This window comes from Melanostigma gelatinosum, assembly GCF_949748355.1.
Source record: "Melanostigma gelatinosum genome assembly, chromosome: 13".
NCBI classification, from domain to species: Eukaryota; Metazoa; Chordata; class Actinopteri; order Perciformes; family Zoarcidae; genus Melanostigma; species Melanostigma gelatinosum.
In genome coordinates this window covers 22,337,658-22,352,637 of record NC_136646.1, presented here as the reverse complement: position 1 = coordinate 22,352,637, position 14,980 = coordinate 22,337,658, and the positions used below count along the sequence as shown (strand labels likewise).

Below are 14,980 nucleotides of genomic sequence, written 5' to 3'. Positions count from 1 at the left end.
TGTGTGTGTGTGTTTGTGTGTGTGTGTGTGTGTGTGTGTTTTCCAGGGTAGTGTGGGGACAGGTGTGCAGGTGCTGTCTGTGTCTGATAAAGGCATCAAGCTGCTGAAGATGGTGAGGAGTAGCTCTGCTTCAGACTACTTCAGAGTGCTGAGGCCTTACAGGTGAGCCTCATAGTCCGTCTTAGTTCTTGAACACCAACTAAACATGAGAGGAGGGGAACTTTGCTCTTCATAGTTGTCTTGAATGGATTTGTTTTCTCTTTGAAGTCATAATTCAAATAAAAAGAAACCCAAAAAAGTCAGTCGAGTGACGTTTCTTTCCAGCAGCCTGTGTCTCGTGCGCCAGTGATTTGACCCGAGACCCCTGTATGTTGACTTCCTGGTTTTTTCACACATCACTTCCTGCTCAGCTACTCGGACATCCTGTTCGTGTCGATTCCATCTAAGAACATGCTGGAGTTCAACCTGACCAACGAGAAGCTGATCCTGTTCTCGGCCAAGGCCCCGCAGGTCAAGCACATGATCGACTACTTCCTCACAGAGCTCAAGAAGGTCAGAGGGCGTCTGTGTGAGTGTGTGTTGATAATACAGTTATTCATGCTGAAGAGTCTTAAAACTCAAAATGTTGCTCTTTCTCACCATGTTTGGACTGTTCTGTAAGTCCACTTTTCAGCAGTTGGAAGTACAATTGTTTTATTTATTCAGTTCTTTTATATAAAGGAGAATACATTTATTTCCAGAGGAATGCAGTGAGTGCGGGTTAGTGAGTGCGGGTTAGACAGAAAGCTATTGGTAAGAGATCCATATGGCAGGTTGAACAGATAACAAATAAAAACTAAATATGTTAAAAATGATGCTGAGAAAGAAATATGAAATAAAATGTGAGGATGACAGAACAATCTCTTTCAAACAACAATGGAACAATCCAGCTACTCATAGTCCAGTCTTTCACTACTAAAGCTCAACAGTAGTGAACATTTTGAATCCCAATCTGAGATAACCCTGATGACACCGCTATGACATCACCAGGGTTACTTTCAAAGGAGGCTCCAAGCGACAACCTCCGGGTCTGAAAAGTGAACCCAATGCTGTTGTGTCTTAAAATTGTATTCTCTGTAATGGCCATCAGGGGGCGACTCCTCTGGTTGCAAAAAGAAGTCTGATTGTATCGAAGTCTATGAAAAAATGACTCTGCTTCTCACTTGATTTATTACCACCGTCTGCGAACCACCGGGGATTATGAAGCATGTCTTTGTCAACATGTCACGTCTCTGTCAGGACTCAGAGTACGTGGTGGCGGTGAGGAACTACGTCACTGAGGACAGGACGCTGCTCAGCTTCCACAAAGGAGACATCATCAGACTGCAGCACATGGACGGGCTGGAGGCCGGTGAGACGCACACTCAAAAACACTCCGGCACTGTGAGCCATGTACAGTATGTCACTGCTTCTCTGTGCTTCATGCTCTGTGTGTGTGTGTGTATGTGTGTGTCTATGTGCATATGTATGTGTGTGTGTGTTCAGGCAAACATTACGGCTGCATAGTGAGGAAGAAGGTCATGCTTCTGGAGGAGCTAAAGAGAGACACTCCTGAGTTTGGTGGGTTTTGCAGGACCGTTACAGCCTGGTGGGATCTGTTGTGTGTCTGTTTGCTGTCTAGTTTAGTATTTTAGTCGAGCCTTATTCTCGATGTCCTTGCCTTTTTTTTACGTCGTTGATTTAACTGAACTTTTGTATGCCTCAAAAGCTGAAAAACTTAAAGTGAATATTTTGGTTTTTCTCTTGTTAATTGGACACAACAGATTATTTGAAGACACAACTTTGGATTTTCTGTGTTTTGCATGTGACATTTTTGTTGTTTGTTTATAACACTTGATGTGTTTTTTATATGAAACACTTCGTATAACTTCTGGTGTGTGTGTGTGTGTGTGTGTGTGTGTGTGTGTACAGGCTGGCGGTTCGGGGCTGTCTACGGAAAATCTGGAGTGTTTCCCAGCGAGTACGTGCGTCCTGTGGCCGCTCCAGACTTTCTGGTTCTCCCTGCTGAGCGCGTGGAGCCTCGAGACAGACAGGGACGAGTCGCTGCATCAGCTGCTATTGCTGTGGCGATGGGCTCAGCGGTAGCTGCCCATGAGCTTGACCTCTCCACAGAGGTGCAGACCAGGAAGCTTTTAACTCACGTTACATCTGTACTTTTCTACACGACCAACATAGAAACATGATGCTTATTTTTATTATTTTTATCTGAGCTTAGAGCGAGAATAACATTCAGATTTCAGCATGAATAATAACCCTATATTGTGGTACAAGCTGCTGTTTATACAGTATATATTGGAATGTTTTGGTTTGCAGAAATGGAAATATTTTGCAGATAATTACATCTCTGGTGGTTCCTTTAAGTGGCACTGCTGCTTAGCTTTTTATTGCTGTGTGTTTGTTTGTGTGTATCAGGCAGTGAATGAGATGTATGGGGACAGTCTGAGCGTCGAACTGGACGATCTGCCTCTGCACAGCGGCCAGTACCACATGGCTGAGTTTGCCAAGAAGTACTTCAGAGAGGCGCAGAGGAACAGAAGGTCAAACACACACATGCTGCCAAAAATATTGTGAAAGTATCATGGACATGTCAATGGGCATTTACACACGCACAGATCATAACTGCTGCCTGTGTTTCCCCCACAGTGATCATAAAGCCAAAAAGGGGAAGGAGGGCAGGGACCCTGTTGACATGGTCAAATTCTCCAAGGTAAAATAGCTGAGTTTGCTCCAAAGCATTAAAAAATGTCTTGATATTCTTTGACACGTCTTCTTCATTTTCAAAGATGTTGTCCATTGTTCCGCTGCACAAATACATTACAATATAAGACCTGTTTCCTTGTGTGTTTGTCCCTCCAGTCTCCGATCCAGGAGTCTCTGATCGACTTCTCAGACGGCGGGATGAACAGACTGGCTGCCGACATCTTCTTAGGTGAGAGGAGAGTGAGGAGAGGAAAGGAGGGATGGATACAGATAGGAGGTAGAAGAGGAAGGTAGAGAATTTGCTGTTGTAGAAAAAATATACAGTTCCCAAAGAATGAGAGATGGAGGAAAAGGAAAGGAGAAAGGAAAAAGAGACTTCCCTTTTTTTCTCTTTTCTTACTAAATTTCTTTCCTCATTGTTTTTTGTCCAGGCATAATGAAGTTCATGGGAGACTTCCCACTGAAAGGTCAGACTGAACAGGACCTGGTCACCACTATACTGAAGGTACACAGGCAAACACACTCTTACATATTTGATTGGCGATAAACAGATTGACTCACACAGGATGTATTTACCGAAAGTGAAATTGAAGGAAAACATCAACGACATTGTTGTCTTCAATGCATGTGCTCATGAATCTAGTTAATTGGGGACCATGGCTTGATAAAAGATGAAGCCTACTGCCAGTTGATGAAGCAAGTCACCGCCAACACCAGCTCCAAACCGTGAGACTCTTCAACATTTTACATCACACACTGACTGAGGACTCCTCGCGTGGCCGTACAGAGGCTTACATGTTACAGCTGTGTCTGTGTATTCTGTGTAGTGACAGTTGTCAGAGAGGATGGAGGCTGCTGTACATCCTGGCAGCTTTCCATCGCTGCTCTGATGTCATGAAGCCGTTTCTGCTGAAGTTCCTGCAGGACGCCTGCGACAGCCCCGGGATGCAGTACCAAGGTAGACAAACCAGCCATCACGGCCAATGAAAAGATGCTGCAGCCCATCAACAACCCAACACATCTCAAATCATAAATCCATCTCTACCAGTCTGACGGTGGTCTTATATCATCGAGGTGCTGCTTAATTCGCAGGTGTTGCCAAGGCATGTGAGCAGAATCTGAGGAGGACTTTTCAATATGGCGGACGCATACAGTATCCCAACAGCATGGAACTCAAAGCTATGCTGGTTAGTCTCCTAATTCAGTCATGCAGTGAAAGGGCTTATATATGGAAAAATGTGCACCAAATCTAAAAAGAAACCACAAGAAATGACTAATAATGTAATGATTGCTGTGTGCTTCATAACTTTGTTAAATGTAATAGATATGTTCCTCTGAACGCATCAAAAACAGCCATAAAAGCCGATGTTACATTGTCAATATATGCATGAAATTGTATTGTAATGAGATGTTAGAATATTTAATGAAAAAAAACATTTCATTTACAATTCAGTCGATTTTATTTCAGCTTACTTGTCTTTATCATTTGAGCTTCATCTTTGTCATAAACAATGTATATCGTATCATAAAGTAGACATGAATGTTTAGAAGTTTAAGTTTGAGGATTGTTTACTTCTACTACACGAATTAGACTGCAGTAGTATTGATACGTTTCTACTGAAGGCGTCTGTCGAGTTAAAGCGTGAGTTTGTTTAGCAGCTGCTCTTAGTAACAGCTGTACACTCCAGGCTGGTGTAAACTCGTATTACGTTTCTCTTCTGATCGGCTGTTTGTGTGCAGGCTGGGCGGAGCTCCAAGAGACAGCTGTTCCTGCTGCCGGGTGGGATCGAAAGGCACTTGAAAATCAAGACGTGCTCTGTGAGTGATGCACACACACACACACACACACACACACACAGACACACACACACACGGAGTGAAATGATCAATTCTGAAGAAAAGCATCATGCTAGTGTATTGCAGCCTTGTTAGACCTGAGCGTAGATTTCATGTTGGACAGAAAACAGTTGCTGCATTCGTAGATCAACATGACTGCAGCATTGCTGAATTTCTTTATTCCAGGTTGCTTTGGATGTCATCGAGGAGCTCTGCTACGAGATGGGACTTCACAGGGTGGAGACTTTGGATGAATACGCCGTCTTTTTGGTCACACACAAAGGTTTAACGAGGATCGAGCGCATCATAGTACAAACCTACAATGCAAACACTCTTGATATTGACCAATGCACTACAGACATTAATCAAAGTGTGTTTCTGTGAAGGTCAGAATGTGCGTCCCCTGAACAAGCGTGAATACATCCTGGACATTGCTACAGAGGCAGAGCCAGTGGACGCCAACTACAGTCTGTGGTTCAGGAGAGTCATATGGAGTCTGGCTCTCAAACTCGACAACGAGCTTTATGTCACCATGCACTACAATCAGGTAGAGATCTATGAAATGAAGCTGATGTCCTGTTTCTACTCGAGCTAATCCGGTCTGACGTTTTGGCTCATATTCTTCCTGTGTGGCTGGTTTTAAAACGATTTAGACATGGACGTACATTAAATATTACCTCTATAGGCCCGTTGGCAGAATTGCTGTCTGATGTTCTCCATTGGAGGACCGGATCCACGCCTCCGTGTTGTTAGCTTGACCATCAGCTGATGTCATTTGTACCTTTGCCATTTGTGTGACGGTGGACTCACTTCAACTAGGACAGTCTGACACACACACACACGGAAGATGTGTCAAGATTTTGAATTTCCTGTCACAAAATGAGCAGTGGCATACAGTAAAGTAAACTCTCTGTGTCTCTTGTGAAGGTGTTGCCAGACTACCTGAAGGCCTTGCTGAGTGTGGTTCCTCATGGTAAGGCCAGTGACCCGCATATGCAGCAGATCGCCAGACTGGCTGCCCTGCAGCACCGTGCCAAGGACACCGTCTACCTGCCCACCTTGTAAATACCGTCTACATAGACATACACAGACTTACTTTTTACCCTAGCAGTGTCAGTGCTGTGATCTTTCCTGTCAGTTTCACACAGCTGAACATCCGTACACAGATGCTTACAATCACCCACAAAACATCACCCCACACATGCATATATGACAATCACAGCTGCATCCTCACTTGCACATTGCAGAATGTATAACTGCTTCCTCTGATGTACCACCGGTTTGCTTTTTGTGCGTGATTAAAGGCGTGAGATGCAGGAGTGCGTCCCCCCACAGTTCTACAGCAAACAGGGTTCACAGCATTGGCTGGATATGGCAACTCAACACATGCAGCAGGTCCAGCCCTTAAACCCAAACCAGGCTCGTGCACAGTTCCTCGGTAAGACCACGGCTAGATAGAATTACATGTAGATATAAACGGCTTAGTTACATTGAAAAGTAATGAAGATAATAATTGTTTTAAGCTGCACTCACCTGTCGTGTATCTGCTTTTCCTGAAAATAAGTGACTCTTGGGTTGAATGTGCTACCGTAGTAAAAGTGACCCGTCCTGTGTTTGTCCCAGGTCTGGTCAGTGCCTTCCCCATGTTCGGCTCCTCCTTCTTCTACATCCAGAGCTGTAGCTCCGCCTCCATCCACGCCCCGTGCGTCCTGGCTGTAAATCTGAACGGACTGCACTTTCTCAACAAGGATACTCATGTATGTCACACTCACTCACAGTCACGCATACAAATCATCCACTCAAGCACAGATTCAGTCTGTGTAACGTTGCATGATTCACATTCAACAATATGGCAGCAGTCAGCTGAGTGTTTGTAACAGGATTCATTTTAAGCTTTACTCATTTAACGTCGCCAAGATCAATTTACGCAAAAAAGCAAACTTCTGCAAAAACAGAATTATTCCAAAATACAGAATTTGGCTCCCCCTGTTGGTCTTTGTGGTCGCTGTCTGCTTTTATCTATTGAATCCTGTATTGTGCATATCTCTCTGTCAGAGTAAGATTGTAAGTTTTTCATTGCCTGTTTGTGTGTGTATTCATACATATATTTGTTTTGTGTGTGTGTGTGAATAGGAGGCCATGGTGCGTTTCCCTCTGAAGGAGGTCCAGTCAACTCGCACTCAGAGGCCGACTTCAGGCTCCAGTTATCCGTATGTGGAGATCATGATCGGAGACCTGCTCAACCAGCGCATCACACAGCTACAGCTGGAGCAGGTGTGTGTGTGTGTGTGTGTGTGTGTGTGGGTGTGTGTGTGTGTGTGCGTGCGTGAGATGCAGTCAGAGAGAGTTGATGAAAGAGAGCTGCCGTTACAATATGTATATGTAGTATTTATGTGCATTTCCCTCATAAATGCCATGTTGTGTGTGTGTGTGTGTGTGTGTACGTGTATGTTTGTGTGTGTGTTTGTGTGTGTGTGTGTGAGTGTGTGTCTGTGTGTGTGTGTGTGTGTGTGTGTGTGTGTTTGTTTGTTTCTGCATTTCCAGGGCCTGGAGCTGTGCCGAGTCATCGGCATGCACATGGAGAACATGTTGTCTGTCAGAGAAAAGAGACTCACTTTGCCACCAAGTGAAATCACCCTGCTATAACACACACACACACACACACACACACGCACGCACATACAGAAAAGACATTTTATGTCTCATAAATTAACTGCATCTACCTCTATTTAGAAAATAGAATATTTTGATATGTACAGATAATGTTGATGATATGGTTTGCGAAAACAGGTGAACTCAATTAGAGCTGCAACCAAAGATTATCTTCTTCATTAATCGTTTGATCTATAAAATGTCAGAGAAGAGCGAAACATTAAAATCATAATTCCCCACAGCCAAAGTTCAAAATGGCTTGTTCAGTCCAACCAACAGTCCAGACCCCTAATATATTAATTTTACTATTGTAGAACAGTAAGAAAAGCAGCGTATTATATTCAATATTCACATTTGGGACACCGGGATAATTGAATTTTGGGGATTTAAACGATTATACTCACAGCATTAGCATAAAGTAGGAAAAGGCATATGTATATTTGTCGTTATCTTTCTGAACATGACATGTACACTCGCTATATCAGTGCCGCCTTCTACCTTACATTTTCACACACACACAAACACACACCACTGAGTGTAATACATTCATGTGTCTATGATGCAATGTAAGAAAGACTTCTATAAATGACCAAACACATTTATGTTTTTAGTTTGACATTTTTAGCCAAAACTGTTAAAGCTCTTGTCTGCCATGGCTGCTTTATAGGGTTGAGATAAGAGATAAGGCCTCTTTACCCACTTCATCCGAGTTATATTAGCATTGATCCGAGGAGCAACACTGAATTGAAATGTGATCTTGCACTGAACAAGAGTAGAAACCTCTGGTGTGGTTGGCTCTCTCAAAGAAACTAAAATGTGTGAAACTCAAGTGTAACCTTATCTTCCCTTAAACACAAATAGATGCTTGTGGTTTGACATAATACATATTTGTATTCATGAGGCTGGAGTTAGAGTAGCCTACATGAATTATTTATGAACCCATAAGGTTTTGTTTTTTAAAATGAAAACGAGACAGGAAATCGTGACAAGAAAATATTTGAGGAAACACATTTTTGGCACACAGTTTAAAGGCCACACCACAACTCTTTGCACTAATTGAAATGATTATTTATACAATTTATGTATGTTTTTGTAAATAGCTGTTGTACATAACGATGTGAATAATGCTGTACATTAAAGTTTGTAGCATAAATTACTCTGGTGTGTGAATGTTCATTTTCTTTTAATTATTAAAAATGTACAAGTAGAATTTCATCAGAGACAGCCAGATAAAATACAGCATATATATATATATATATATATATATATATATATATATATATACACAGCATATATATATATATGTGTATATATATATATATATATATGTGTGTGTGTACATAAATTGAGTGCATAAATACAATATACAAATAAGTAAATACTTAATATAACAGAGGTGAATGCTGCAGGTTTTCAGATTGACAGGTCAGTTTCATTCTTTTTTAAAGATGACACAATTTTTAGTTTCCTGAATTCTGCATTCCTGCATATTTAAATTTTAAATAATTTAAATTTAAGACCACTTAATTTCCTTTCAATGGATGATACCAACATGTTTCCAGAGAACAGAGAAAACAGCTTTTTGCTTTATTTAGATAACGGTTATACATATATTAACATATATTTCAACAATAGAAGATGAACAAGTTGACTTGCTTTGTCATTATTAACCATCACAAGTCATTTACTGTGTGATGGTTTCATTTTCTATACCGGACTCCCCGTTTCACGCTTTGTATCACCGGATGTAGGAGGGGACGTACATCCGGTGCGTCTCGTGCTCCAAACCGAACGCACCCCTCCTCTCCACAGCGCTTTGGCTGTGTGGGCGTGTCTGAGTAATTGTTCGCAGATTTCCTCGCCCTGATTGGTTGACAACAACGGGGGTCCGTGTGAACCAAGAGTGGGGGGGGGGGGACAGAGAGACTGTGGTCAAACCCACCGCGACCTAAACAGCACCAGGAGGGAGGAGAGCCGCAGCAGCGTCGCTTTCAGCCTGAATGGGCTAGTCGGTTAGCTTAGCTTAGCATCGTCCGATAACTCTCCCGTGTTTTCCTCTCCTCCTCCCAGCAGTGCTGCCTCCACACCGCCCGGCTTCAACATGATGAAGTTTAGGTTTCGTCGGCAGGGCACCGACCCGCAGAGAGAGAAGATAAAACAGGAGCTGTTCGCCTTCAACAAGGTAAAGTAACGGGGCGAGGGGGGGGAGAAAGGGAGCGAGACCTCCTCTTCTGCTGCTCCGCTAAACTATCTATCTCTAAACTGGACCTTTAAAGCAGTGCACTCTGCAGCATTTAGTCCCGCGGCCTCTCCTCCTCCTCTGTTTTTCTGTTTGCAGCTCGATGTGATGTGTGCGCGTGTGTGTTTGTGTGTTTGTGTGTGTGTGCGCGCGCGTGAGGTTCAGTTGTTTTCACCCACCACGTGTTAATTGGCTTTCACCCAAAAAACGAGGCTCCGCGTTCAAAAGTGGTGCTTTTCACCAATAACTCACCTTTTTGTGGACCAAAACATCGCTGTAATTAACCATACTTGTCATTATGTCAGCGATGGAGGGGATCAATAACTAGATTAGTGTGAGTTGTGTTGATTTATTTCATTCAAATATCGATCAAGATGGCTGTGTGTTGACAGTTTTGACCCTTTTCATATATTTTCCATAAAAGCTTCCACAACACCATGAATACATATCTTACAGGAGGCGTGTTCCTGTCTGCTTCTGTGGTGCTTTGAGCTTAAACCGCTCGTTTTAGTGTTTGATTTCACACCCACATGGTTGTAATGCAGTTTGTGTGCATCCTGAAGCCAACATCAACACGAGCAGCCTCTCCTCCTCACTAATCAATGCTGAAATGTATTTCAGCAGCTCCACTTTCAGGAATCCGCATTTCGTCACCACTGTAGCTGAACTGTCCCGAGCCTTTAAATGTAGATCATGGTCCGTGAATTGTATTGATTGGTTGTGCAAATCAAATATGAGTTGCAGGTGATCTTCTTGCATGACTTGCACATTACCAACAGTCTCCACACTGAGCTCTGCTGCGGGTTAGACGAGGCCGCTGTCAGTCTTAAAGTAGAGTACTTTGGAACTTCTTTTGATGTTGAAAGTCAGACTTTCATCAGTGGACGACATGACAGAATTAACCCCAACGCAACAGGGTTATTTGAAATAACACCACAAATTAGCATTCAAGACCTGAAAGTAGGTTTTAAACTAACAAATACTTTCATTATCAATTCATCTTTCATTGGTTTGATCTATTAAAGAGTGAAAAATGTCCATCGCAGTTTCTCAGAGCTCAAAGTGAAATATTTAATTGCTTATTTTGTTGGATAATTAGTCCGAAACCCAAAGACTTTTCATTTACTTGAGGGACAAAGAGAACGGCACATTTGAGAAGCTGGAACAAAGACATCTGTGCCCCTGAAACTAATTAATTGTCAAATCACATTAAAGTGTGTTTAGAAAATGAGACTGTTGTCAGAAAAACAGTTTATTCAGGTTGGCTGAAGAGTGCATCGCGTCTAAAGTCCACGAGCTGTTTGTTGCACTGTGACAACACACACGCACACACACACACTTTTTAAAAGTTTGGCACCAGCTGCCACAACTATCACAGAGGTGGTCTCTCAACAGGACGGTCACTTTGATGTGTCTCTGTGTGTGTCATCAGATATTTAAAGAAACAAAGTGTCACTTAGTTCATTCATTCAACCTTTTTATTTAAATCGTTTGTGGCCACGCCTTCTTTTTCTATGACAATAAATATACAATTGAAACTGAATTTAAGAAAGTAAATAATAACCAGACAACAGAGCAGACCAGTTCATAATTATGGTTTTTAAATCAACCTTTATGTACAATTGTGTAAAGTTTTAACGTTTGTCGTAAAATGTTCCAAAAACACTAAAAGCAAGTTTCCCAAAATTTATAGAGCTCCAGTTTAACAAGGAAGCGATGTGTGACTGCACGTTGCTATTGAGGGCTTTATAAATAAATACAAACCAACGTCTTGCTATGTTTCAACGCACATCTGAGCTCCCCGCTGGATGCCTAATTCCCACATTTCTTGGACACTCGACCACACAAACGTTAAAGACCCCCTAGACCTCTTTGTGAAGCAGGTCACGGTCTCTCTCTTTCTCTCTAGATCTAAATGCTTCCCCAGCTGTGTCTTCTCCTCACGTGGGCGGAAGGAAAGAGAAGCTGTGAATTAATGTTGATCCCATTTCATAAAGTCTGCAGAGCGCTGTAATAAAGAGAGCTTTTTAAGAACTTTCCCGCTGGCTTCATGGAGGGCGTCCTCCCTTTTTGACGCCTCGCTGACTGAACGGTCCGTCTGACATTATCGCACAAAAACAATGAATCTGAGTGTTTTCGTTGTCTTCTTTCTTGTGTCATCGCTCTCTCTGGTCTGTTTGTCTTTCCCACTGGTTCACTCTGTGTTTCTCTTCTTTAGACTGTGGAGCATGGGTTCCCTCATCAGCCCAGCGCTTTGGCCTTTGACCCCAAACTGGAACTTATGGCCATCGGAACAAAGTCAGGAGCCATCAAAGTGTATCCTTTACTGCCACCGAGCTCACGTATGTAACACCGGGGTTCAGCTCATCTGACACCGCTGGGCGATAAACTGGATTTATGAAAAGACCAACGTGATGAGTCGCTCACTGATCCACGTCTACTGATACTACGGCTGTCCTCCACCCAAGAAATCATTTGTCGACTCACATTAACGTGATTTTGTCGAGTAATCGATTAGTCGATTTAATCGACAGATCTGTAAAACGGAAGAATCGCACAAAAACGCCACTTTTAAATCTGTTGTTTACCATAAGTAACATCACAGATTAGTCTACTGAGGGGAGGGGGGGGGGCTCACTAATGTGACAAATTAATAAATTATCTGAATCCCATTTATAATTAAAACTAAATCAGTTTACTTGCAACCCAGTCGTCAATCTCCACCTGGTTACGCCGTATTATTCTTGTTTTTATCAAACAAATTGTTTGGATTTATCTTTATTTTTAGTTCATGTGCTGCCCTGAGTCACAGCTGACAACCCGGCCGACGACGACTGTTTCTGTCTTCTACAGAAACTGTTTCTGTCTTCTACAGAAACAGTTTCTCTCTTCTACAGAAACTGTTTCTCTCTTCTACAGAAACTGTTTCTCTCTTCTACAGAAACTGTTTCTCTCCCGGTTTCGTCGGTTTTCATCTTTGAAGTGCTGCCATGTTTATTTGTTCATCAGCTCTGCAGAGCAGCTCCTGAAGGTCCTTGTTCCATGCAGCTGTCACGCTTCTTCTTCTTCTTTAATGTCGTGTTCTTAAGAGTTGGTGTTTCGTGCAGGTTGTAGGATGATATCTATTGATTCTTTAAACCACCGTCACGTCCACACTATCTGTAGCTTTCGTGAAGCTAATCGAGACGTAAGTTGCGATCTGTGCTGCTGTTGGTTTTCTCGTTTCTCACGATGCCTCGCGGCGCTTTGTGATTGTTGAGGAAAATACTGATCAGATGCATCTGCAGCAGAGCTGTTTATGTAACACCAGTTTAGAAGAGCGCTGCATTGCTGTGTGTGCAGTCTGTCTCTGGGGAGTTGCGTTGTCTGCACCACTTAAGAGGAGAGGGCTTTGTTCCCTTCTGCGCTGACAATATTGGAGGAAAGTTTAGTCGTTTTGCACAATCTGGGTTTTGGTTTTAATAGTTGTGGCTATTGTTCTTTTGGGTTTTTAACATTTCTGTTGTGGGGTTACTTCTAGAAAGGTGTCTTGTACGGGAGGCAGCGTGAGTGACCAGGCAGGTTGCAAACAAACCCTCAATATCAAAGAGAAGCTGAAGTCGAATGATCACCCAAACTGTGTGTTTTCTGCTTTAGTGGTTGAGTTTAATGAGGTCAGAATGTGGAGGTTTTCTTGCTGCTTGTGTTCCAGCCTCCAAATCACTGCAGTTAACTTGAGTGAGTAGAACGATATCCGATGCCCAGAGCTACGAAAACGACACCAAGACTGAGAAACAAAACATCATCATTACACACGCTATTTGGCAGATGCTTTTCATCCTCGGAGGCCCAGAAAACCATAAATGCATTTTTTGAAATCTTGCGGTCAGTGGGGAATCAAACCCCCAACCCGCGGCAGTGCAGGGCTGAGTGTTTCAGCGACACAGAATCAGATGGACGCCTGAGTGAAGCTGTGCTGGTGTGTCAGATGTTCCAGCGGCTCGGATGCTCATGATTTGTCCACAAGACGGTCGTGTAGTTGATGGCAGGCTAACGACATTCAGGCTGCTGATGAGAGGCTAAGATGATATTTTAAAGCAGATGTTGAGGTTGTTTGTTTTGACCGCTCTCCTCGTGTGTGTGTGTGTGTGTGTGTGTGTGTGTGGAGGGAGTCTGGCTGTGGTTGTGTGTTATGTGCTGATGCATTAGACCGGAGAATCAATTCTTTCAGGGAGAGAGAGAGAGGGAGACTGGTGGTACCAGGCACTTCCACCCCAGAGAGGGAGGAGGGGAGGGATGGAGATAAACAGAGGCAGTGAAGACGAGGGAAAGGGAGGAAAAATAACTCCTCTACACGGCTCTACCTACACTAAGAAAACGACTCAGATCTCAGACTAGTCGTCCTGCTTTTCAACCCGTTACCAGCTGCTGTTGGCATGCGTAAACCCACTGAGAATATCTGAGAAGTTAACAGAAGAAAAAGTATCTTGTTTCATTAGATCAGCGGTTCAGACTGGAGAACTCTAAAATCATTCAAATAAAACAGTTAAAGAAGTAAAACCATCTACTTGTGGCGTTTATTTAGGCTGTGTAGTTTTTTACGCGTGTAACGTGAGGTTACACGTGTAACGCATGCGAGTGTCTCTGGCCTCAGAACAGCGGCTGGGGGTCGGCGATGCACTCGGCTGTGTTATCACTAGCGGCCCGTACCAACCGAGGGGCCGGTTAGGAGCGGTGAGTGAGGAGTCAGCGGGAAGTCTATGGCTGCATAACACAAGCAATAAAAGGTGTTTTGAGAGAGTCTGAGTCACCGTTACCACGATAGGTCCGTGAGCGTGCAGCCATAAGTGAGCACCGGAAATCTTGAGCAGTTTGCTGCAGCAGAATGCGAGATTAGCTGTGGACAGACGCAGACATGCACGCACGCATTCGAGCAGTCGCACGGTTCTCCTGGTGGAGATAAGAAGACACGATTTAGTTTGCATTGATCTTTTAAAAAACGCTGCAGAGCCTCACACGAAGGCAGGAATTTGAGACAGTTTGGTGTTTTTCACTAAAACGATGAATGGACTATCAAAATAGTTTCTCCCTTTTCTGTTAATCCTTGAACTAACTCTGCTCTGGTTTCAGGGTTTTACAAACTTTACCTTAATTTTGTTCTGAACACCAGGTTCTGTTGAAACGAAGAAGTATGTTCTTAAGTGTGTCACTGCCAGATGTGCGGTTTAATTCTCCACACACACTGACACCTGAGGAGCGTACAGTGTGTGTGTTGAGAGGTAGGAAGAGACAAAAAACTGAAGAGAATAGACGTTAACTTTATTGACGGTACGACGAAGAAGAAGGAGTTGTGAAAATTGCTGAATGAGTTTGAACTCCTGTTCTCCAGCTTGGCCGCGATGGTTTCTCCTCCTCTTGCTCTCTTTCAGCCTCTTTGCTCGAGTTTCTCACTCGTTGTTTCCCGTCTCCGTCGTGTTTATAAAGGCGGAGTCGTATTACGCCCTGAGACTTTCTGCTTGGACCACAGACGGGGGC

General features: G+C 43.2%; 2 protein-coding genes across 2 annotated transcripts in view; both read left to right on the top strand.

Moving 5' to 3' along the window:
- The window catches only part of myo15aa (myosin XVAa), a 29,334-nt gene extending 21,207 nt beyond the window's left edge, over positions 1-8,127 (top strand). The window contains exons 45-64 of the mRNA XM_079281012.1: positions 47-162; positions 411-552; positions 1,279-1,390; positions 1,525-1,599; positions 1,951-2,153; positions 2,452-2,576; positions 2,683-2,746; positions 2,896-2,968; positions 3,171-3,244; positions 3,383-3,465; positions 3,567-3,697; positions 3,832-3,926; positions 4,480-4,557; positions 4,762-4,858; positions 4,962-5,122; positions 5,503-5,636; positions 5,880-6,013; positions 6,199-6,332; positions 6,709-6,849; positions 7,120-8,127. Of these exons, the coding sequence (XP_079137138.1) occupies positions 47-162; positions 411-552; positions 1,279-1,390; positions 1,525-1,599; positions 1,951-2,153; positions 2,452-2,576; positions 2,683-2,746; positions 2,896-2,968; positions 3,171-3,244; positions 3,383-3,465; positions 3,567-3,697; positions 3,832-3,926; positions 4,480-4,557; positions 4,762-4,858; positions 4,962-5,122; positions 5,503-5,636; positions 5,880-6,013; positions 6,199-6,332; positions 6,709-6,849; positions 7,120-7,221 (2,274 nt within the window). The 3' untranslated portion in view covers positions 7,222-8,127. The remainder of the gene's footprint in view (positions 1-46; positions 163-410; positions 553-1,278; positions 1,391-1,524; positions 1,600-1,950; positions 2,154-2,451; positions 2,577-2,682; positions 2,747-2,895; positions 2,969-3,170; positions 3,245-3,382; positions 3,466-3,566; positions 3,698-3,831; positions 3,927-4,479; positions 4,558-4,761; positions 4,859-4,961; positions 5,123-5,502; positions 5,637-5,879; positions 6,014-6,198; positions 6,333-6,708; positions 6,850-7,119) is intronic.
- A 1,065-nt stretch (positions 8,128-9,192) lies between these two features.
- llgl1 (LLGL scribble cell polarity complex component 1) overlaps positions 9,193-14,980 on the top strand; it is a 29,016-nt gene continuing 23,228 nt past the window's right edge. Inside the window, exons 1-2 of the mRNA XM_079281925.1 lie at positions 9,193-9,409; positions 11,685-11,782. Of these exons, the coding sequence (XP_079138051.1) occupies positions 9,329-9,409; positions 11,685-11,782 (179 nt within the window). The 5' untranslated portion in view covers positions 9,193-9,328. The remainder of the gene's footprint in view (positions 9,410-11,684; positions 11,783-14,980) is intronic.